The sequence below is a fragment of the Danio rerio genome, chromosome 2 (genome assembly GCF_049306965.1).
Source record: "Danio rerio strain Tuebingen ecotype United States chromosome 2, GRCz12tu, whole genome shotgun sequence".
Lineage (NCBI taxonomy): Eukaryota > Metazoa > Chordata > Actinopteri > Cypriniformes > Danionidae > Danio > Danio rerio.
In genome coordinates this window covers 44,545,639-44,571,081 of record NC_133177.1, presented here as the reverse complement: position 1 = coordinate 44,571,081, position 25,443 = coordinate 44,545,639, and the positions used below count along the sequence as shown (strand labels likewise).

General features: G+C 33.3%; 1 protein-coding gene across 2 annotated transcripts; it reads left to right on the top strand.

Moving 5' to 3' along the window:
• The first annotated feature begins 1,104 nt into the window (after positions 1-1,104).
• Positions 1,105-15,593, top strand: otomp (otolith matrix protein). 2 transcript variants are annotated; one of them, NM_001045087.1, is given in 9 exon segments: positions 1,137-1,215; positions 2,664-2,800; positions 3,242-3,344; positions 3,440-3,625; positions 5,065-5,239; positions 6,653-6,720; positions 7,136-7,320; positions 13,145-13,316; positions 15,550-15,593. In NM_001045087.1, coding segments are annotated over 9 exon segments (1,116 nt in total). In that variant the 3' UTR covers positions 15,561-15,593.
• The last annotated feature ends 9,850 nt before the right edge of the window (positions 15,594-25,443 follow it).

Sequence of the window (25,443 nt, the reverse complement as noted above, 5' to 3'; positions counted from 1 at the left end):
ATTGACTTTCATTAAAGCAACATTTTTTGATTGCAAAGCCATGACTCCATATTATCATGCATTCTTCATTGTTGATGGTTTTTCCTGTTGAGAAGAAATAAAATAAGCAATTTTTACTGTTGATCAACAAGAAGATCAAAAAAAGTACCTCAGCTCTTAGAACATAGTAAACATGGTAAGTGTGATTATGCGTGCATAGTATAATTTGCTGTTTTATTCCATAGAACTCCATATAAAGCCAGAAACATTTTTTTTTTGCAGAGGCCTATCTGAAGGGTTAATGATGACAACTGATGATCAACAGTAAAAAGAAGAAGTTTTACCTCTTCCCAACGGGGAATGCCACCAACAATCAAGAATGCATGATGTCATGGCTTTGCAATTATAAAATGTCGTTATAACGGAAGTCAATGGGGCAAAAACAGCCTCAAACATAATAAAAAGGTAGTAAATTTGAATAGTACTCAAAAGTTAAGAATTATGTAATTTTTTTTGGCCACATTTAGACATCAGTTTACTCTTATAGCCTTGTTTTTGGCTCTGAAATGCTGTGTTGTATTTCACAGTTGACTCTTGTCTCTTTTAATAAAGCATTGATTATGGGGATATTGACATGAGAATTAGGATGCAGGTGAGGTATCAAGTGGCCTATATGCTTCCTCGGCTACGTAGGGGCACAAAAGAACCTCCTGTTGCCCCTCCGTCCAGATCTCCAATCAAACTTGGCTTTATTCGGACCTTCGGTTTAATCTCGGGGAGCTTTAGAAGCTGTCCACAAAAAGCTATTGTATTTTACTTAATTATAACCTCAGAAATGATCTGACCTGGCCGGTGCCAGGTGCAGTGAAGTGTGCAAAAGCTTACATGCCATGAGGTCCCATTGGATAAGGAAAGAAACACTAGATGGCCATCATGATCGGATAAGTGGAAAATAACCTAACAATGTTAGATCTGAAAAAAAGCTAACTTTGCTAAAGAACTAATGGAAAGTCGTTCCCTCCCATTTTGGTTTCTGAGACTGGTGGGTACCCTAAAAAGGGAGCAATATGAGCCCCAGACCTCTTTTTTTCATCATTACTTCCCACACCTCCTCTGTGAGTTTGAGCCCATTTGAAAGGTTACTGTTCAAAGACAACATGGATCTTCCAGGAGGACATCTTGCTGTGGTGCTGTTCTTGTTTGTTCTGGTTTCCATGTCCACTGAAAACAACATTAGTAAGTATTGTGTTTACATGTTCTCAGTTTTATAAATGTTTTATGATATGTGACATGAAACATTTTTCTTTTGCTTTTTGTATTTGAGCCATCTGGGATCTGAATGAATACTGGATGCACATTGCTTGGGTTGCTTCATGTAGTAATTAGTTTTTGAACTAGTAAAAAAGAAGGTAAACATAAAATGTCTTTAAATGTTAGTCATTAGTTTGGGAGCATTCATGCTTTTAAAAAAAGTCTCTTATTCTTGTAGGTGGTGCATTTATTTGGTAAAAACGTCAGTAAAAAAATTAATATTCTAAAATATTGTTTTCAATAAAAATAGATGTTTATTAATTCTATGTAAATATGTTTTAAAATATAAATATTTTTCTCTTGATTTGATTTTGATCTGTTTTTTTTTTTGGAATAATTATTGCAGTTTTTGTTAGCACATAACCTTTCAGAAATCATACTAATATGCATATTTGGTGCTCAAGAAACATTTTTGATTATTATTAATGGGAATTATTAAAAGTGCAAATACATTTATAATGTTGCAAATAAAAAATATTCAAATGGTTTCAAAATTCAATCTAATCAATTAATTTTATTTAATTTTATTTTGAATATTTAATTTTGTTTCTAAATACATATGCTTGAAAGATGCTTACATATATACAGTTGAAGTCAGAATTATTATCCCTGCTTATTATTTTCCCCTTATTTCTTTTTAACGGAGAGACGTGTTTTTCAACACATTTTTAAACATAATAGTTTTATTAACTAATTTTTAATAACTGATTTATTTGATCTTTGCCATGATGACAGTAAATAATATTTGACTAGATATTTTTCAAGACACTTCTATTCAGCTTAAAGTGACATTTAAAGGCTAAACTATATTAATTAGGTTAACTAGGCAGGTTAGGGTAATTAGGCAAGTTATTGTATAATGATGGTTTGTTCTGTAGAATATGGAAAATAATTTGATAACTTGAACCAGAAATAGTTTTTTATTTTTAATTAAAAACTACTTTTTTTCTAGCTGAAATAAAACAAATAAGTCTTTCTCCAGAAGAAAAAATATTATCAGACATACTGTGAAAATTCCCTTGCTCTTTTTAACATCATTTGAGAAATAAATAAAAAAGAAAAAAAATTCAAATGGGGTTTAATAATTCTGTGTGTGTATATATAAATATATAATTAAAATTAATAAATATAATCAAATAGAAATGTACGCATTTTTTATTTGTTATTATTATTATTTTTTAATGTATACAGTTTTGTGGTCCCTACTTTCCCGTACTTTTTCAAAAAGCTTCACTTTTATAAAACATTTTGTAAAATATTAGTGTGTTATGAGTTACTTTAGGCTGGTAGCTTTGCAGTGAACATGCATATCTTGAATAACAGTTGATATTTGCCATTCTTTGAAAAATATACAAAGTGTTTCCTTTTTGCAGTCAGGTGGTGCACAGTGTCTGATGCTGAAGATCAGAAGTGTTTGGATTTAGCTGGAAATGCCACAGCCAGGAACCTTCGCGGACAACTAGTGTGTGTGAGGGGCCAAAGTCCCACCGACTGCATGAAGCAAATTAAGGTTGTAAAAAATGTACTTACCAAGAAGCATATTTAAAGGTGTAGTTCACTCAAACCTAAAAATTCAGCTATTTACTCATCATTTACTTATCACAAACTTGTTTTAGTTTCTTTTCATTCATTAAACACAAAAAAAACATTTTGAAAAATACTAAAAAACTCTTACCATTGACTTTTTATAGTATTTGTTTTCCACTATGTAATTTAGTGGTTACAGGTTTTTCAAAGTAACTTATTTTGAACAAAAAAAAAACCCACTTGTGAATATTAAGTATATTTAGATTTTTGGGTGAACTGTCTCTTTAATTAGATTAAAATCATTGTAATATTGCAAGGCTTTCTGATTTAAAATAACACTATTGTACTAATTTTTGCTCCTTCCTTTTGATTTTCTTGCACTCAATCAAATTCTCAACTGGTTAAATGGCAAAAAATGGCACAGAATGGCACTGCAGATGCCTCTACTATGTATGCCGATGAAATCTACACAGCTGGATTTTGCTATGGCTTAGATGTGGCTGTTGGAGAATCTTATAACGGTGTGGGTGAGTATGTTCGAACATTCAAAACAATGACTAAAGATGTTTTAGACTGGAATAAAAGAGCCTGACGTCAGCATGTGTTTATGTGTCTGCCGCAGACGGCATTAATTATTATGTAGTTGCTCTGGCACGGACGTCATCCAGTGATCTGTCACTGCTGGAGATGCACGAGCGCAGCTCTTGTCACCCAGGGATGAGGACTACAGTGGGCTGGACCGTCCCCATCGGCTTCCTGGTCAACACATCACAGATTAGTGTGGATGTGCAATGCAACTTTCCCCACGGTGAGATGCTGTTTTGTCTGAATTTTACTTTCATTTAATTTTAGCATTTATTTCTGTCTTAAGTGAATTTTACATTACTTTGTTATTTTCCATTTTATTTTCCATTTGAAGTATTCTGAGCTCCTTTTTAATGTTTTTAATGCCTCATGTTAATGCTTTTTTATTTTAATTAAAACAATTTGCAATTTAACATTTTATATATGTGTAAAACATTTCTATACATAACATTTAATATAGAATTATTCTGTTATTCTGTTATTCTACAGTTTATAGAGTTGCAATTTTAAGAGCTCTATATTTTTTTTTTCCATTTTTTACATCTGGTTTAACTAAGCCTGAGTTGCAGATGCACACAATGAATGCTCTTAAATATAATACTTACAGCACAGGTGCCAAACTCTTTTGTTTTTGGAGGGCCACAGCTCTGTACAGTTTAGTTCCAACCATACTAATTAATCCAAACCAAACTAATGAAGTCCTTCAGGCTTGTTTAAATCCTACAGGTAAGTTTGTTGGAGCAGGGTTGGAACTAAACTGTGCGGTTTGACTGTGAGTTTGACACCCCTGATTAACTGTGTTTCTCCTGGTTGAAATGCAAATCAAGATTGAATCATAGTAATATGCTAATTTGGTGCTCAAGAACTGTTTCTGAATAATAATGATCAAGATGATTGGATATAAAGATTAAAATATACTAACATACTTTTATTCTAATCATGTTTTTAGTTTTTTATTTAATTTTACACTTTTGCTAATATATTTATTTATTATAACTAATATTTACCTCTTAATATATAATACTATTTGATTATTTATTTTTTTAAAGTTAATTTATTTTTTGGTATTTTTTGTATTGTGTAGGCTGTGGTTCTTATACTTTTCAAGTAGCTTTACTTTAATAATACAGTGTATAAAACATTAGTGTAAGCTACCTTTGGCTGGTGCTTTGCAACAAACATACATATCTTGAAATACAGTTGAGTTTTATAAACAAAACATACTGTATGTCTAAATTTAAAGCTTGGATTTTTTTTTTTACAATTAATCTTAATTTATCATTATTATTGATGTATGTAGTTTTAAAACTTATAAAATTGCAATTTTAGGAACTATCATTTTATAACTTTCCATTTTACTCCTGTTCAAATTAAAACAAAGATAGTATCCTCCAAGTGTTCCCATGTTATATTACCATAATTTATTTACATTCCTTTTTTGGCTTGTATCTTAAAGGTATTGTCATTAGATAGAACAGCTGTTGTTTTACAAAAGCACCTAACATCTGGTTTAACGTCTGGTGAGCTGCATATGCACACAAAGTAATGCTCTCAGATATAATATTTGCAGTGCTTACACCTGGCTGAAATGCAAATCGAGATTGTAATTGCAACTTTTGGAAGCCGCTTAAATAGTCATCTGCTTCTCCTTGTGATTCATAGCGGTCGGAGATTTCTTTGGCTACAGCTGCGTCCCTGGCGTGAAGGACCCAGAACACGATCCCAAAGGAAACAACCCAAGGAACCTGTGTGAGGCCTGCATCGGGGACGAGAATGACCGCCACATTTGTGCCAACAACCCTCGAGAACGGCACTTTGGAGAGGCTGGAGCTCTGAGGTGCAGTAAAGATGTGAAATAATGCATGTTTCCTAGTGGAATCATTATTTAAAATAGGATTTTTGTGTGTGGCCAAGAATATTGAAATGCTTAATGGGCTTGTTAATCTAAATGTTGATGTGTATATGAAATTTTTTTAATTAATTAAAATACCATTTTCTCTGGATTTGCTATTAATATGTACATGTTTTGAGTAAAATGCTTAGTTGTGGCTAATTATTGTTACTTCAAAATAAGATGATTATCATTTAGGGCAATGGTCTCAAACTCAACTCCTGGAGGGCCACAGCTCAGTTCCCACCACCCCATCACACCTGCTTAATAGTCTCTAGTAGTCTTGAACACCTTGATTAGTTGGATCAGCTGTGTTTGATTAGGGTTGAAGCAAAAATGTGCAGAGCTGCGGCCCTCCTGGAATCCAGTTTGAGACCTATGATTTAGGGCATTTAAAATTAATTATATTAAATAAAGTAAATTAAATAACCCATGTTCTTCTTAGATATTGTGGAAATATGTCTTACATTATTTAAGGGTCAAGGAAATATTTATATTGACCTATTAATCAGTCATGTTTACTGCAATGAATGCTCAAAATTATAATATTCTTATATGAAATGTTGAAGACATAAACACAAACATATCATTTACTTAAAACATAGCTATTAAACTCAAATGCAGAGCACAGAAATTCACTTTAAAGGGATTTCTTTCTTTCAAATGTATAAATTTCGGCTCAAATCTTTATAGTCAGTTTGTTCTTTTTATATATATTTTTAATTCATATATTTTTTAATATTAATTGTAAATTTATCAAGGATTTTACAAATTACAAATTATTGTTCTCTTTATTTATTTATTGGTGTTTAACAAGACCATACATAGTAGCATACATTACAACATAGGAAAAATTTCAGACTGTCTTAGTTTTCTTATTTTCTTATAAAATAAATAAAAATGTATGAATTATGAACAAACATATTCTCTGAGAGAAAATAATAATAATAATAAATAAAAATAATAATAGTTTAAAAAGCAGTAATTGAGCAAGTTTACAATAAAAGAGTAAAAAAGGGAAATAAAATAAAATGTTTTTGAAAAGTTCACGTTGAGTCAATATTACCTCTTACCAATAATTTTTGTTTTCTGATTTCAACAATAAAAATAGATCATCAAACGTATTTTAATATTAATTAAATTTCAAAGATCACATAATCCTTCAGAAAGCATTGTAATTTTTGACAGCAGTTTGGCTGCATAATGAACACAGCCTTATTAAAAGAATTCTGTAACATTATAATTGTCATTACTGTCCTTTATGCTCCATTTCTTGTATCTTTGAAAAACAAAATATGTAAAACCAGTGCTTATATTTTATAAGTATGATTTATATGCATTATTATTTTTAAAATGCAGGTGTGTGGCAGAGAATCTTGGCGATGTTGCTTTTGTTAAGCACACTACAGTCTTTGACAACATGCAGGGTAAGTAGTGCAGGCTATAAGAAAATGAGAGGTCAAAAACGTCCCGATGCAGTAAGATTTTTCAAGTTGGTTTCTTATTAAATGGAATTTTTAAGGGACTGAAGGAGGACAATTGTAGCCTTCACTTGTTGATCTGGATCATGTTTCACTGGCTGACAGACACAGGAGGGCAGTATTTCACAACAATGCGTCTCTTTGTGTGCCTGCTGGGATCTGTGAAACCCTTGTTTTTAGAATCAGTAAACCCCGTTAGCCAAGTTCAGGGATTATAGATTCTAGTTTTATAGAGATATAGATTTGTTTACCAAAGCCTGCACAACTTTCAAGCTTTTAAACTTTACAAAAAGAATGCAAATGTTACATATCACGCCGAAATTTTTTACTGCATGCAAACAACCTTTTTTATTGATGTAAGGTAAGAACCAGGAGTCTTGGGCGCTGGACTTGGAGCTGGAAGACTTGAAGCTCTTGTGTCCTGACGGGAGTGAAGCGAACCTGTTCCAGCATGAGAGCTGCCACCTGGCTGTAGTGCCAACCAATGCCGTGGTAGTGCGTTTGGAGGACAAATGCCGCGTTTACAAGTTCTTGGAACGTGTGCAGGTCAGGAGAGACAGCCACACAGTCACACATTACAGTCCAAAAAATCTGAGAACACTTAGAAAATACTGGGCTCTTTTACACTTACACCTACTATAGAAAATAAGTAGGCCTGTTTTTAGTGGTATTCCACCGTTTTCCTTGACATTTTTTCCTGTTTATTTAGGATTTTGAATATAAATGGGACCTTGATCTTTCTTCCAACAACTTTAAATCTTAAAACGTTGGAAAAGGTGACTTTTATTAACATATTTAATAGTGTAAAGTGATATATTATCTGGGTCTTAGTTGTATATTAAGGTACAAAAAACCTTTTAATAAACTGCAAGTACATTTCCTATTTGAAACTACTAAAATATAAAAAAAAGTCACTTTGTTAAACTGTAGAGTTGAATTTTCAACATCAAAAGTTGACAGAGCTGGGATCAACATCACATAAAACACAGACAATCACAAAATATGGAAACTGTTATATTATTAAAAAAAAAAAAAAAAAAAAAAAAAAAAATATATATATATATATATATATATATATATATATATATATATATATATATATATATATATATATATATAATTTATATTTATATATATTTTCTATATATATATAAACCCAAAAATGCTTAAAACCAAAAATGAAAGTTCTGCCATTATTCACTCAACCCTTTATTCGTTCAAAGCTTTTTGATTTTCTTTCTTCTGTAGAACACAAAAGAAGATATTTCTGAAAAATGCTTGTGACTTCCTCTTTAATTTTTTTCATGCTGTGGAGGTCGATGGGTCCAAGCAACCAGCATTTTTAAAACATATTTTGTTTTGTGTTCAACAGAAGAAAGGAACTTATAAAATCTTAAAACCACATGAGGGAGAATAAATGATGATTTAATTTACATTTTTGGGTGAACTAACCAAGTGTGCCGCAAGCCTACGTTTGAGTGAAGGTTTCGGCCGTTAGATCGCCCCCTGGGGGCTGGCTGCAGTACAAGTCATAAAGCCCGCCTCCTCCGTGTTAATGAAGGAGACTTGAGCCCAAATAAAAAAAAATATTACACTTGCAATAAAATGTCCCGAAAGATGGTTCTGGTCGATTAAGGCACTGGTTATTGTGCTGAAATAGGTGCAGATCTTCATTTTTGTAAACAGTTTGTTTTTAGCAGTAATTTAATGCTGGGCGTGTCATCGTGATTTACAGCTGTGATTGACAGTTTCTCAAAGCGCGGCGTCTAAGCTTCGGCAGGAGACTGAAGTAGACTGAAATGTTATTATTCGATTTCTGTGTTATTTTACCATGACAAAATGAGTTCAGCAGTAAACTATAGTTTCTGACATACATGATCCTGGTGGAACACTGTTTATTCGCTAAGTTCAGGGCTTTTTTCGGGCTTTATTAGTTTGCTGATACACGCCTAGCCACCCAGATAGCAAAACACAGTTCCGGCTAGATTCTCGCCTGCCGGAGACTTATCTCTTAGAGCTCAGACTGACTAATGTTACCTCTGCTGGACCTACTCCGGATGCCTGGACTCACTGCCCGATTCCAGTCCGAGTCAATCGAGCCAGATGCGGCGGCCGAGCGAGCAGGCGCTGCCGCATGCGAGCCGGAATCAGCCTGCGACGCCGCGAGTAAGTTATGCGCTGCGGCCTGGAGCTGGCGCGATTGAATATATAAAACCCTCATATTTGTTAACGTTATTACATCCATTTGTGTTGATATGACAGCAAACGCATGCTGAGAAGTTCGGGGGGCGTAGTTGATTTTACATAAAGCGTTTGATTGGAAGCTCGACTCCGCTCATTTTCACGGCTCCTCCTCTGGCTCCATCAGACAATCCTTCTGCGCATGTCTGGCTCCAATTTCAGCAGTCTTTTGCGACAGTTTGTGCCCGTCAAGCAGGCGTTTTGCCCTCAAGGCGTTCAATGGGAAAAAGGGCTGTCGCGTCGTCCATATTTTTTACAGTCATTGGAACTAACCTTTTAATATAGTGCATCATCAGTTGGCCATATTTTAGTGCAGAGCATAAACAATGCCATTTAACCAAAGGAAATTCACATTTTGTGCAGATTACTGCATTTAAAATTGATCACTCATTGTCATGCTTTGAAAAATACTAATTGTTCGAACTGGTAAAAAACATTTTTAGTACTACAGACCAAAAAAGCTATAACAAATCAAGCAGAAGAGAGCCTATTACATTTATTGGTCAAAAGATAACAGCTTTTTCTGTTTACATAGTCCCTCTCTATATGATTTAGCAGCTTACACAAGGTTTTCTATAGTTTACTTACTCCCAGGGCTGTTTATATTAAAGTTGGTATTTGTCCACACCGTGTTGGTCTTTTATAACACACAGAAATGCCAACTGACCCAGCCAGGTCTTGAACCAGCCCGTTTTTCCATGGTTTAGACAGCAAAAAATAACAGAACAACTTATTTAGTTGTAAATTGTCATTTAATCGGTGCTGTTTTTTTGTTTGTTTTTTTTTTTACATCTGAGCAACTCCGTAATGGCCGTGTATATGTGCATAACTGACTAAATTGCGATATAAGTTAAGAAACACTCCATTATGCTACTTTATTTCATTGTGTCTTATAGTGACTATAAGTAACTACAGATTAGGTACTTATTCTACTAACCAAAAAACACACTAATAATACCTTACTAATTCTGTTGTGAAAGAAATTATTTTTTGGATTAGTTTACAAAGAGGCAAAGTAAATAATACCCAGAGAGTTAGGTGAAAGTTGCAGTCTTAGTCATACACTTTGGAAAACGTAGCACTATTTAATGTGAATTGAAGTAATACTAAAATGAGAGTTAATTGACATAGTACCAACACTGTAAGGGCATCTAGCATGCTGGTTAGCGTGATTTCACTAAGTAGGACATGTTCTTGCATCAACATCTATGTTGATCCTGAAACAACATTCCAGACAGCCAATCAGAATTAAGGGATACATACAGCTTCTGTTAAGTTTAGGCTTACGGTTAGGGTTATGTGATGTTTTAAACATGATTGTTATCTAACTGTTATTCCCCTCTGATTTTGGGAATAATTTACTGTTGTTGTTGGGTTTAGGGGTAGGGAATAGGTATGGATTACATCTTCGAGCTAAAATGACATTCCAGAATCAACGTAAATGTTAATGTAGGATGGCATTATACTAGGCAAATCACATCTCTCTAGCACACTAGACATGGCATAAATGCAAAGATACTAATTTGTTAGTCTAGGTGTTACTGCATGATATTGGAAAAATCTGATATTGCGATGTTTTATTTTTCTGCGATAAATATTGCCGTATGAATTTCATAAGATGACCAGCTCTATTTACCATGACATTATTCAGGTACAGTAATAACAATGCAAAAAATTATATTCTTACTTTGCATTGTGTTATACTGCATTGTCTCGTTCTAGTCCAAATATTGATAAATTCTTAGATCAAGTAAAAAAAAATTATTTTTATACAAAATTGTATTTTTTATAAATATTGCATTCTTCTATAGAAGAAATAAATCAAAACTAGCAGTTTTTCATTAAAACAAGCCAAATGATCTGCCATTATTGTGCATAAAATAATCTTGTTTTTGCTTTAAATGTAGATATATCAAACTTTTTTGTTTTTGCATAAATTGTATACATTTTGTATAAATAATTAAATACAATTAATCATTATTAAACCTCCAAACAGTATAATTTTTTATGACCGAATGTTTTAAACTTTTGAAATGCTCAGTCACAAGTCTCAAAAACACATGCATATGCTAAACCTTTACTCTATTATTGTTAAACTGCAGTGACTCTACAAATCACATGATCTGTAGCTCCTTGTCAACTATAATTCAACATTACAGATCTTGCGATGCGACTATTGTAGATGCGCACATAGCAATACTTTAGCCCTACTTTAGTAAGATTTAGTTGGCAGTCAAAAGTAACTAACACTGAGACAGTTGATGTTTTTGAAAAGTTTCAAATTCTATAAAAAGAGCTAGTTGATGTTGCAGTGTTATGTTACACTTGAGATTAGTTGATGTAACTGACATGTTACACACACAAAAAATATTACTGCTGCTTTTTCAAACTACCATTTTAAAATGAGCTGAAACAACACAATTCTTGTCATTTCTTTAGGATATTTGCATGTTTTATGTTCAGTTCACTTAAATTTGTAAACCATTAAATTAACTTAAGCGTTTTGTGTTGAGACAACATGAAGGAATTGTGCTGGTCCAACTACCTGGTTAGGGGATTTGTAGTTCCCAGCTTGCTTTTTTTTGGGATTGAATTAAGAGGGGGAAATGTTGACAATAAAAGTAATCTTAGGTGTTTAAAGTTAAAGACTTGTTAGAGTTTAATCTTCAGGATTTAGAAAATTTGTATGTAATGCTTTGAGTTTAGAGATTACCACCTTGCAGAAGCACCTATGCTTTAGGTGTTGGCAGCTTAATTAGAAAAAATGCAGTGTGTTGCTTTGCTCAGTGAGCAATAATGGTCCTAAAATGAGTTTTTAGGATAATCTTAGGATAGCTTCAAATAAAAGTAAGAGATTTCGAAATGTACGACACATAATAGACATACATGAAATTATGAGACCTTTGAGTTTAAGTTAAATAAAAGTACAAAAGTATTTAAACTTTTATTTAATAAAATTATGTTGAACCAACTTAATTGCATATAATTGGGTAAATAGTTTTTTTTAGTTGGTGCTAAACAAATTTATTGGATGGAAATCCTGCCCCCAATTAAATTGAGTTCATCCAATGATTTTTTTTCTAGTGTACTAATACTATAAGTTAGTTGACATGGTAGCAGTAACACTGATAGGAATTAGATAACATGCAGTTGCTAACTTATATTAGTCTAATTACATTTGACAGACTGTCTAAAAGGTACCAACAAAACCAGTATAAATAACATTATTTCTAGGTTAATATATATTTATTTCAAATTCAGATTTTAAATAAAATGTATTTGTTTTGGGGCCAGTAAGCACACATTAAATTTCCGCATTAAAAAATATAAATACATACATTGTTACAAACTATTTCTATTTCAAATAAATAATGCTGCGCCTTTGAACTTATATCAAATAATCTAAATTCAACACAAAATATGGAAATTGAAGGATATACATAATATTTTCTCAGTCTTCTTAGACTTTTGGACTGTATAGCACTACACACACACACACACACACACACACACACACACAGAAATGCCACGGATTACATAATGACATTTATAGTGCCGGGCGGTCACACAGTCTCAGGATATCAGGTTTGATTCATTTTTTTATTGCATTATCCGTGAAATAATATAAAAGGAGTAAAAGGTTAAAAAAGAGAAATCCCTTTTGTAGAATGCAGAGCATGAAATCCTCATTGGAAGTGTTGTTCCTGCACATTAGCGGCCAACGCTATGATTAAACGAACCCTGGCTAAACCTATATTAACAATGGTATCTCTGAACATCTCGGGTATTACACAGATTACATCGGGCTGACTTATGCGTTCAATACATCCAGCCTGAGCCCTGTGGTGATCATTGATTTTCACAAGACACCGTCTTACATTACAGTGTGTCATTAAGGGAGGATGACACTACAGAGAAGAACTAGCACACATACCGAACAAAGCACAGTGCAAGATGTGAGCAAAGAGTGTAGAGAAGCTCCAGTATTTGCAAATGAAACAAAATATGCATATTTATATGTCAAACTTACACCCACTCTCTCTTTTGTTTGCTTTTCTACAAGGATTTGAGAAATTCTGCTTGAGTGCACTTTCTCTTTTTCTTATTTTGCTTGTTCTCGTTTCTCTAGAACGCATTTGGTAACACCACTGAAGGGTTTTCTCTGTTCAGCTCAGTGAATTATGGGCAGCCTGATGTGCTGTTCAGCGATTCCACCAAAAAGTTGCTCCGCGTCATGGGGACCTACACTTCCTGGCTGGGACCCAGTTATACCACCATACTGAGGGCTTTTGAGTGTGAAGGTAAAGTGGAGGGAGCATGGCTGTAATTGCATGTATTATATTTATCTTTCAATTGTGGAATCAAGGGATAGTTCACTTAAAAATAAAGATATGCTGTTAATTTATTCATCGTCCAAAATGGGGTGAAATTTACCCCTTCAGTATATTTGATTATTAGCTGAAACCGTGGTTCTTTTTACATTGAAAAAATGCAAGTTGATGGCTACCATCACTTTCAGGGGCCATTTACACATTGTTTTTATCCAAAACACAGTTTTTTTTGTGTGTTTTGCCTATTAGTGTACATGACAGAAGTATTTTAGGAATCGTAAACACTTTTTTTACACACCATGTCCACACTAATACGTTTTTCGGGCTTTTGTTCACACTGAGACAGCGTTTTAAGGTCATAAAAACATATCTTTTTGAAAACGCTGTCTAAAGTGGATAAATTTGAAAACCCTGTTTTTAAGTTGCAGTATGAACTGTGAAACTGGAGGCTTTCAAAAACTATGAAGCATTTTAGTCATGTGACAACATTGTAAAGCAGATGTTTTAAAATCTGTCCATTTTGACAGCTTTATAAAATATTAATGTCAGTTTGTACATGCTTTATATTGCCTCTCTTCAATGGACATGGAATGTTTACTTAACTCTTTGAGCTCATCCATACTGTAAGGGTAAGCTTCATCGTCAGCAGGGTACTGATCTTTGAAGCAGTCCAATATTTCAGCGTATTTGTTTTGGCACATCTTGCAATCGACATTCCTTTGCAACTTTATGTTCTTGCTCTCAACAACAACTCCATTTCAGTGTCAGTTCATTTAAAGAAATCTGTGATTTTATTTGACAGTTTAGTGCGACATTTCAAAGAAACAGAAAGTAAATGAAGAGCTGGCGGATATGTGGTTAAAGCGTCCTACTGTGTGCATGCGGAGTACATGAATTTTTCCTGGATTAGTGTAGACATAGCCTCAGTCTTTAGAACGCCTCTCTTGTCAAATTTTTGAATCTTTAAAAACAGTGAGATCATGCGTGTGTATAGTACGTGTTAGGGATGTGTCGATCTGTTGTTGTTGCTATAGTGTTTGCAAACTCTTTGTTAGTAAAGTGTGGATTTTCAAAAGCAGAGAAACATCATACTCACACAGCAAATTTTAAATAAACATCAGCGGCACTATGCTGCCACAGTTATGTCGTCACTTTTTTTTTACAGGTTTTGTTTATTAACAAGGTGAAATCACCAATCTTAACCTATGCCCTGTATCATGAAGCTGGATTAGCTGGCTAGCCAGTTAAGTTTCAGTTTAGTTTGCACTAATCTTGCGTTTTGGGCAACATGATGGCAGCTCAACTTTAATCACTATTTATTGCCATGATATTATAAAGCAGCTGAGCTGAGCTACTTTCATGATACCTAAATCCCAGAATTTGTGAAAACTTAACTGGCTAGCCAGCTTATCTGGCTTTATGTTCTTGGACCCCAGACTATATAATTCATATTTTTTTGCACATTTTATCGATATGTGTAAACACAGATGGTTTCGAAAACGTTGATGTGTGAATATGAAAACTAAAAGAAATACAAGGGGAAAACATTTCTGTTTTTAATTCCATCATTGTAGTGTAAACATAGCCTCAGATTCAGAAAAAACAAAACAAAAACGTGTAGTTTCAAAACAAACCTATTGTCTTTGGCTACTAAGGATACATCGAAGTATTATGAAGTTAAGGAATTGCAAGAGACAGAATAACTTTAGGTAACACTTTATTTTGATGGTCCATTTGAGTATTAATAGACTGTCTCTTTCAACAGACATTTAACGGACTATAAGAAACAAGTAAATGTCAACTTACACTAACCCTAACCTCAACCCCAACCTAACAGTCAACTTATAATCTAAAGAGAATTAGTTGGCATGTTGATGCAATCTAACTAAATTCAACAAATGGACCATCAAATTAAAGTGTGACCCATTCTTACATCATTATTGCCATCATTACCCCACCCATTATGTGGGAACATTTTGAAGCACATATTTGTAGTATAAATATGGATGTATTGAAAACACTGAAAAAAAATAATACTAAAAAAAAAAGATTGGATGTTTTTACAATACATACTTCAATTAATTAAATACTAAAAGTTATTGCAAGCAAGTTATCATTTTAAAAAGTTTTTTTTTTGTTTCCCTAATATTTCCAACCAATATTATTATAAAAATGTCTTCTCTCTGTCTCCTATTCATTACAGGTTTGTGTTGATCTGATGAGGAAAGGGGAAACTATAGACCTGGCCTCCATCGCTCTCACACAGACCCTAAAGCATTCTGTGTGCAGTGTGTTACTCTCATATATGGGCTGAACACCACCTCTCGCCTGTGCTTTATAGTACTGCTATTACTCTTCTGTTTTCACAGTCTTTGTATGGCTTCATATATCTCATTTACTTCACTTCTCTGGTCTCTGCCGCTAAAGCCAAGTTCCTGTCATGTAAAAAAATACAAAATAAATGCAAAAAGATGTAAACTTCTATGCAGAAAAGCACTGCAGGGGAACACACCACAAACCATGAAAGGATTCTGCCTTGACTTTGTTGCCAATTCATTACAGTTCATTCAAGGGATGTAAATGTTTCTGGGCACAAACAGCAGTTCTTGTTTTGACCTGCTTTAAAGCACAAAGCATACTTTATACAAGTACATGAACGCAAATGCTTTTTACAGTTAAAATAGATTTATTTTGTGTTATTTGTCGTAGACTATTATAAGTATCTGAGACAAAAATTGTGTTGCTTTTTCAACACATAGCTGAAAATAGCATATTCTACAGCTAGTTTGTTCTTTCAGATCATTTATTATTGTACATAATTCATTTCTGCCACATGATTAAAAATAAAAAAGAGGTCATGCTAACATTTTATAGTACTACTGACTGAGTGTATTTCTCACAATTCAGATTCATTTTTAGCTAAATAAAAACAAAAGTCTTAATTGCAAAATGTTAATTGAACACTTTAAGAAAAAAGGTCAGGATTTCACAACTTCTTTTAATTTATTCCAATTTCATACACTGTAAAACCCAAAAAGTTAAGGTAACTCAAACCATTTTAGGAAACCGATTGCAACAAATCATTTAAGTTCAAAAATGAATCCTAATGTGTACTGTGAACTTAATCCATTTGAGTAAACGAAGCAATTTGAGCACAGTAAAACCAAATAAATGAAGAGAACACAAACCAACTGAGTACTGTAAAACTCAATAAGTTAAGGTAACTCAAACCATTTGAGGAAACCGATTGCAGCTAACCATTTGAGCTAAAACTAATCTATATGAGTATTGTGAACGTACTCCATGCAAGATAAAATAACTCATTACCTTCAACAGTGAGTTCAAATCTCTATTCAAATGAGTAGAATTAACTTTGTCAATTTTGAGTCAACTACACTCATTTCTTTTGATAAAGTTGACTGTTGGGTTTTACAGTGTATGTTTAAATTCTGAGTTTGAATCAGGCTTTTTAACCCAGGACTTCTGAATTTGTATTTTATAATTTTCATACTTGCTGTTGCAAGCTTTCTTGCAACTTTATCTTTATTTCCATTGAATATATTCCATTTAGTTATTTAAAAAAAAAAAAAACTTGGGATTGGCTCAAGCTTTTTATAGTAATGTATTAGGTCATGATTCTTAAAAATGGATCAGAAATGTGAAACAGAATTCAGACTTTTAATGTGAAATAAAAAGCAGATTTTATGTCAAAAGTTCTGAATTTAACCCTTGTGCACTGTTTAAATTTACTACCCTTTCGTTATGTCCGGGATGAAAACATCCACTAAATTAAACAGCTGTAAAAATTCATCATTTTATTTACAATTTATTATAAATAAATTTATTATTATAATATTATTATATTATAATTTTATTATTACATATATATATATATATATATATATATATATATATATAAATTTTTTTTTTTGCATTATTCTGTTAATCAAGCAAAACTGCTAAATGTTTTTAAAAATTACAGGATTTAACTTTTTAATTAATTAAGTTCACAAGTTATTTCATTGATTAAGTTAAAGGAACACACAAAATGATATTTTCAATATAAAAACTAGTTGTGGACTGGATTTTTCCTCCCTTTTATCACAGTCTTGGATATGTGAATGATTAGTAACAACAATGCCTTTTATGCATTGTTAGATTTTTGTTTTAGATTTTTAGACTAATTTACTGTTGGTGACTGTATTTGCCCCATTTACTTCCATTATAACCAAATGTTTTTGACTACAAAACCATGACACCATATGATCATGCATTTTTTAATTGTTGGTGGTTTTCCCAGTTGGAATGAGGTAAAATTTGTAATTTTTATTGTTGATCATCAGTTGGCACCATTAACCCTTTAGATAGGCCTGTGCAAAAAAAAAAAGCGTAGTTTCTGGATTTTATATGGCGTATAATAGCAAATTAAAGTGTGTAGTTGTTTCTGTAAGTGTGTGAGAATGTGATAGTGACCTTGGCGCACTTACCTTGATGCATCTGAGAAAATTAAAATTTGTTTCTCAGCTCTCAGAACTACATGGAGTAAATAAAAACAAAGACGTTGTTTTGTGCACAATTAACATATTTATGCAAAATTACATTTATCTGATGCATTTTTTACAGCAGCTTAATTTAGTGGATATTTCCATCCCAAACATGGAGTGTGTTATTGAGTTTTTAAAAAATCTCCCAAAATTTGTGTCAAAATTAAGATTTGTGACCAAAATTCCTTCTGCTAGCTGAAACAGAGAACAAGTTGTGGCCAAATTAAGACTCAAAATCACCTCAGAATGGATGAAAACATCCCCAACAGCACATAAGGGTTAAAATATTGCACTTCTGTATTTTCTTTTCTCAGAATCACAACTTCATTCGTCTCAGCTGCTTGCTTTCTTGCAATTCTGACCCCTTTTCTCAAAACATTAATCACAATTTTGAGGGGAAAAAGTTTTGAGCTTCTATCTTGTAATTTACACACTTAAATCTCACAGTTTTCTGTTGCAACATTAGAAAAAAAATTGTCAGTGTATTAATACATTCACATCTGAGTTTGCGTACTTGTGCATAGCATGTTTTTGACTAAAGCTTGATAAACGTTTAAACGGGAGGATACAATTAACTCCATAACACATACAAATAATCAAAGCAACAAAGCAATAAAACATTTAAAGGCAGACAGACTTATGATTGTTACATAACAGGTGCTTTAAAGGTGCTGTTTCCTGACCGTTCAGGATAACAAATACCAACTTGAACTACTATGTAAATAGTGACATCCTTTTTAGATTTATAGACCCTTCTCTTACTAATAAAAATCAATGTTGACAAACAATTGCAATCCTCTTTTATTTGATTCAGCTAGATGCGTATACACTAGTGTGTGAATGCTAATGTATTATTAATGACAATAACGCCTCGTATGAATTCATAATGAGCCGTCTATGACATCCTGACATCACTAATGAACATAGATAATGTTAATTGCTGGTTAATTGAGGATTTTGTGCCATGTGTCCTTGAAAGTGTTCATTAGAAAAGGGTTTTTTTTCTCACGTTATTGCCTGCGTTTTCAGTGGGTGTCTTATCATTTATTTATGCTAAATCCAAGTTGAAGTATCCTTCTCTCTCATTTTCTCCAGCAATACAGAGCCTTCGATTTAGTCATTAGTACATCCGTAAAAACGTCCAGGTGGAAAACTGACGTGAGCTGTTTTCTTTCGTCACGCATAAGAAAACAATTATAGAGCGATGAAACTATTCAGAGGGAAAGTGTTTGTATGCTTCAGAATAGGAAGTTGGTACCAGATGGCTCCAACACTGAGTGTCTGTTTATAAACACAGGCTTCATTAATCTGGATGTAGACGGCGAGATGAACCAGTCTACACTGCTGGGACTGCAGCGTGTGTCATTAACACAGACACAAGTTAATGAAGTCTGAAGCCCTTTAATCCGTTTCTGTGCTGCTTTCTGCTAGTGTAGGTCCTCTATAAATCACCACAGACTTTCAATACTTGTGTCAGAACTTTGCTTACTGTCAATGACTCGATGAAGCCTAAAGCAGTGTTTTCTGAAGGCACAACAACATGCACATTTTCATACTCGCCCTAATCAGACATGTCTGAATCAACTCATTACAAAACCTGAAATGAATAGTCAGATGAGGAAGACATTTAAAATATGTACTGTTGGTGTGCCTCCAAGAACAAGGCTGGGAAATCTTGGCCTAAATGGGCATTTAATAATAATAATATTAATAATAATTGTTTGTACTTATATAGCACCTTTAAAACTTAATTCTTTGCACAAAAAAAGACATATTTTACAAAACAGTTTAGAATAACAGTAAAATTGAATCATTCAGGCTAAATCATTCACAATTGCTAGAACATTTACACTGACATAACTCTTATTTTTAAAGGGAGTTGCTTATTTTTCCCCATAGATATTTACATTAGATGCCGCCTATGCTATTGTTGCCTATTGGATGGAACGCGGCAATAGAGCTGCCATTTTTGTACAGGATAGCACTCCTTTGAAATGAATGTGGGATCAAGGTGCAGAGGACTTTCCATCCAGAGCCAGAGATATATATATACATACATATATAAACTGTAAAAAAAAATTAGTAATTTTACGGTTTATTTCCAGCAGCTGGGTTGCCGGGAAAAAAAACGTAAAAATAACGGCCGTTAAATTACAGAAATTTACCATAAAATAACGGACAAAATAAATGACAGAAATTTCCTCCAATTTAAATTTCTGGTAAATTTCTGTAATTCAACCTCTGTTATTTTACAGTAAATTTCTGTAATTTAGCAGCTGTTATAACAGCCCCAGCTGCCGAAAATAAACCGTAAAATTACAGATTTTTTTACAGTGTATGTCTATGATCGGCGGTTCCCCCGGTGGCCAGTGTGCGAATATTTTTTTAAATTATAAAAATGATCATTTTACATCACTTTTCTACATTGATGGATAAGTGATTGTGCGGCCATATTTGACAGATAGAGTGTGTTTGTGTGCATGGAAATGTATTATCCTCCCTCCCTGTTAAATTTGATCTAATCCATGTACTGAAGCACACCCCCTCACTTGCTTTGACTTCTCAGTCTAACAGAGGGAGCGATTTGTTTGTGAATAAATTCTAGAAACTAGAATAAAGTTTCTAGCACCGCAACATCTTGTCACATTTAAATTACATTCTTTGCTTATTTTATTCCACAAAACTAGCATAAGCCTAGTATTTAGTGTGAGTTGCTGCTACTTTGCCTTATGGTCAGGGCAGTAAGAGATTGTATTATCCTCAACACTTGATAAGCACAAACATTTGTGACATACAAAATCATTAAAAATGAATTCTTATAAAATGTACTATTTAAATAAATATTTGGTATATAAACCATCACCACCGCTACCATCAAAAAAAAAAAAAAAAAAAAAAAGTAAATCTGTAAAGCTCTTTGAGTGCCCAAAGGCACTATATACAGTTGAAGTCAGATTATTAACCCCATTTGACTTTTTTTTTTTTTTTTTTTTTTATAAATGATGTTTAACAGAGCAAGGAAATTTTCACAGTATGTGAAATGATAATATTTTTTTCTTCTAGAGAAAGTCTTATTTGTTTTATTTCGGCTAGAATAAAAGCAGTTATTAATTTTTAAATACCATTTTAAGGTCAATAATATTAGCCCTATTAAAACTAGATTTTTTCGATAGTCTACAGAATAAACCATCGTTATACAATAACTTGCCTAATTACCCTAACCTGCCTAGTTAACCTCAAAACTGCATCAGTCAAAAATTTATACAGTATATTAAATAATATATAATTTATTATATAGTGCTGCATTTTATTGTCAGTAGCGGTAATGGTGCTGTAATTACAGTAATTACATAATTTCTGCATATTTCTTCAAATCAAGTTTAAGACTTGTTATGACCATTGTGAATAAAATTTTAGACTTAGGGCTAAACACTAAGGATTTTTTTTTTCTAATGGCCCGTAAATAGTTTTTTGGAGTAAAGGAAGATCATGTAAAGCAATGTTTGCCAACCATGTTCTTATATAGGACCACAGAAACTGCATGTTCTGGACGTGTCCTTTGTCTGTCACACCCATTACAGGTCTTTCAGTCTCTGTAAATGACCTGATAACGCTGTGTTTGGAGACAGATAATGTGCAGAGCTGGTGGTCCTCCACCAATGTGGTTGAGAAACACTGATGTAAAGGAATGTGTTGCATACATTTTTTTCCTTCTGTTTAAGGAATTGAATTTGGAGAATTTGGTATGAAACATCTAACAGCAGTTGTGAATTGTATCTCTTTGCAATAAAAAACTTGACTCCATAAAAAAAAAATAAGTTTGGAGATGAACAATAGATGATTGGGTGTCAGCCAGAATGGGTAACTTTACTTAGACATAGGCAAATTAAGACCTGTTTAAAACGATTTAAGACCTATAATACAATATTTCAGTAAATTTAGGACTTTTTAAGGCCTAAAATTCTGTTTTTGAAAATTTTTAAAGACTTTTTACAGTTTTATACTAGGACACATTTCTGAATACATAGGTCACTTTTGCAAAACTCCTCACACAGTGAGCACAACAGTAGTCTATGTGGGCTAAACTGAGGATCAACTTTCATTGTTTTGGCACAAAATGCATTCAATGACTACATCTCTCAAATTTCATGAGTTCTTTTCTTACTTAGACACAACAACTGTCAAAAGTCTTTGTACGTACAGGACATTTTGCATGTGCTTACATACTGTTTTCAAAACTGTTAAACTTATGTTCAAAACAATAACATCCCACATAGCAAAATTTCTCTGGCCCAGCTCTGGCCCACACAATCAGGTTTTGCTTGGCCCACATGCCGCAGTGAATTACGGTACATGACTGGACCAAATCTGGCTTCTAGACAAGGGCCAAACACAGACCATATCTGGGCCAAGTCTCATTCAAGTTAATAACTCATAACTGGGCCTGAACTGGGCCAGTAAGGTTGGTGTGTCACGATTGCAATGAAATTCTCAGTGACCTGATTGGTAGAATTGATTTATTTAATCAAAAATTATTTTAATGTATTTTAAATGTGGGTCAAGACTGGCCAAACTCACATGGCCCACAATCAATTTTTTAAATCTTGGCCAAATACTACATTTTACATCTGGCCCAAATCTTGTGTGCCGCATTATAGACGGTGCCACCTCTGCCAAACCCAAACCATGGTTGGCCCACATGCTGTATGCCAGTGCCGGATAAATGCCTGCTGTCCCAGCTTATTGCCAAATCTGGGCCAGAATTCTTTGCTACTAGGGATAATGTAAAACTGACTAAGACAGCAAAATTCTATAGCAATATTTTATTGAAACATATTTTAAATCTAAAAATGTAGTTTAACTAGCCAGATTAGCTTTATTGTTTCTGTATCAGTCGATGGTGTGTATACAAATTCCTGTATTTTGGAATTACTTAGTGCAAAAAATGAAAATAAATAAACAACTTAAAATATTGATGAATTCTGCATCATGTCTGATTCATTCCAGTAACATATTTCAGTTATAAACAATATATATTGCAATTATAAACAGAGATGTGTCCTTGTTTTACACAAGACAACACTGTGTAATGCTACATGTTAGTGTTTTTTTAGGTCATTGTTTTGTGGGTGACAGTGTGTTTGTCAGCTGTCAACCTTTGCTAGTGTTCTGGAAGAATGAATTTATTTGAGACCTGAATGAAGTGTTTTGGTAGTTTTAGTGCATTTTGAATGTGAAATGAACTGCTTTGCCAAGCTGAAAATCGGTTAGGAGAATTGTGTGAACAGTTTTGTGACCTAAGTGTTGAGAAATTTGTCCTATACAGCGTCTGTAAAAAACTGTAAGACCCTGCAGACACCCTAGCATACTGATAAAAAGTAACTCAGATAGTAACAGCATTTATTTATTTATTCCTATCACTGGTCACAAGATGGTAAAATATGGCAGGTGTAGTGTGAAATACATTCATAAGTAAAAAATAAACAACATTATAAAGCAGAAGTTTTAAATCTACAACTTTTGATTTAAAATTAAGCAACATCATTTAAATTTAAACACCATGTCCTTGTTTGTTGCTCTTAACCAAATAAGCACAAAGACTTGAGTGATTCTCTATGCATGTGCAGTGAATAATATGGCACCTGCTCAGGTAAGGGATTATAGGCTGTGGGCAGCTTCGCTCATTCCTTCAGGATAATCTTTCCCTGCATGGGCACGGAAGGCTCTCAGGTACACCTCACGTCTCTGCTCCACACAATCCCTTCGATCACATTTCATAGGCTTATCCCAGTGGGTGGGGGTGCTCCTGGGAGAGAGAGAGGGTCCGACGGGGTCAAATGGACACAATCTGGATACAGAGGGTGGTTGTGATCAGTGAGGCACATCACACTCAATGGTGGCGTTCACTCAGAAGGTCCAGAAAAAGAGCTAAACCTCTGGAGACCTATAAAAGTGAACAAAAAGAATTTGTATCCCAAGAGATTATTAATATTTGCACAGTTATGAGCAGCCTGATGAAATCAAAATCCTCTAGAAATTTTTAATGATTATACTGAGAAATAAAACACATTGATTTGAATGTGAACTGTGGTTTACATTTTGGATCTCTGTTCCCATTATGAACATTTACCATAATTAGCACATGTATACATTGTTCACCATTTGTATGAACACATCTTTACTACAAATACATGATTATTCTATGATTAGTGCAACAAAATCGTATGTTTGATTTTTTTTTTTTATTGGTGGTAACAGTTATAAGGATGAAGCGGTGATGCAGTATTGTTCAGATACTTTAATATTTTCGGTCATTTATTGTTTTTTTTTAATCATTAAGGATTAATCACTGTTTTGTATTGAGTTGAGGGAATTAATATTATCTTTATATACAATAACTTTCTTCACAATAAATTATAGTATTTAAGTAATTTTCTCACAACAGACTTTATTTTTGTGAACTTTTTCATGAGGTCTTACAAGTCCTCAAGCTGTAAACAATGCAGAGAAAATTTGTGAAAAATAATAATTGGATTAATAATATTTTTTAACAGAAAATAACATCAAATAGAATAAAAATAAATTCTTGTTGGGGAGATTTTTAATTTCTCAAGCAAAAAAACAAAAACAAAAAAACAATGGAAATATCAGCAGCCTTTGGTGCACTGTCCATAAAATCCATAAAATACCCATAAAGACCTATTTTTTTTAAATTATTTATTTTTGGCCTTTTTTTGCCTTTATTATTAGATAGGACAGTATTGAGACAGGAAGCAAAGTGGGAGAGAGAGAGGGTAGGGAAATGTCATCGAGCCAGGATTCGAACTTGCGATGCCCTGACGTGCTATTGCACCATATGTCGGCGCGCTAACCACTAGGCTATTGCACCAACCATAAAGACCTGTTTTATTTGTATCAATATTGTAATGCACAACTTTCCGGAAAACTGCTTCGTATCAAATCAATGACACTTTTTTACAAACATATTAAACTTTAGCTTATTAACAAATGATGCCTGGGCATTTAAGTTCTAAACAATTATGAGTTTCTTTTTTTCCCAGCGAAGAATACAAAATAATAAATTTTTAAGAAGGCCATTGACATCTAGGAAGGAAAATTAAAAGTCAGTGGTTATTAGTTTGCAAATATACTTCAATATAAATATATTTTTGTTTGCTTTTAATAGAAGACACTCTATTAATTTAAAACAAGTCAAGGTTGAGTAGGCTTAACAAAAACTGAATTATATTTTTTGGTGAAACTCCTTATAAACAGAGCTGCACTATACCACTGTGTAAACTTATTGAAGACATTCCCATACATGCATATGTTGTATGTCATAATTATAATGAACTACAAGTTATATAATGGGAGGGACAGAGAAAAAAAGAATGTTAAGATGATGATACCTTTGATTACAGTCTCAAGAAGGCACACTGAACTCAGACTGGTGACTGACAGGAGAGATGGAGGAAATCTTCAGTGAATTATAGAGAAGGAAAATGAACACCCACACATGAAGGATCCTCAGGACAGGTACTATTATATCTCAA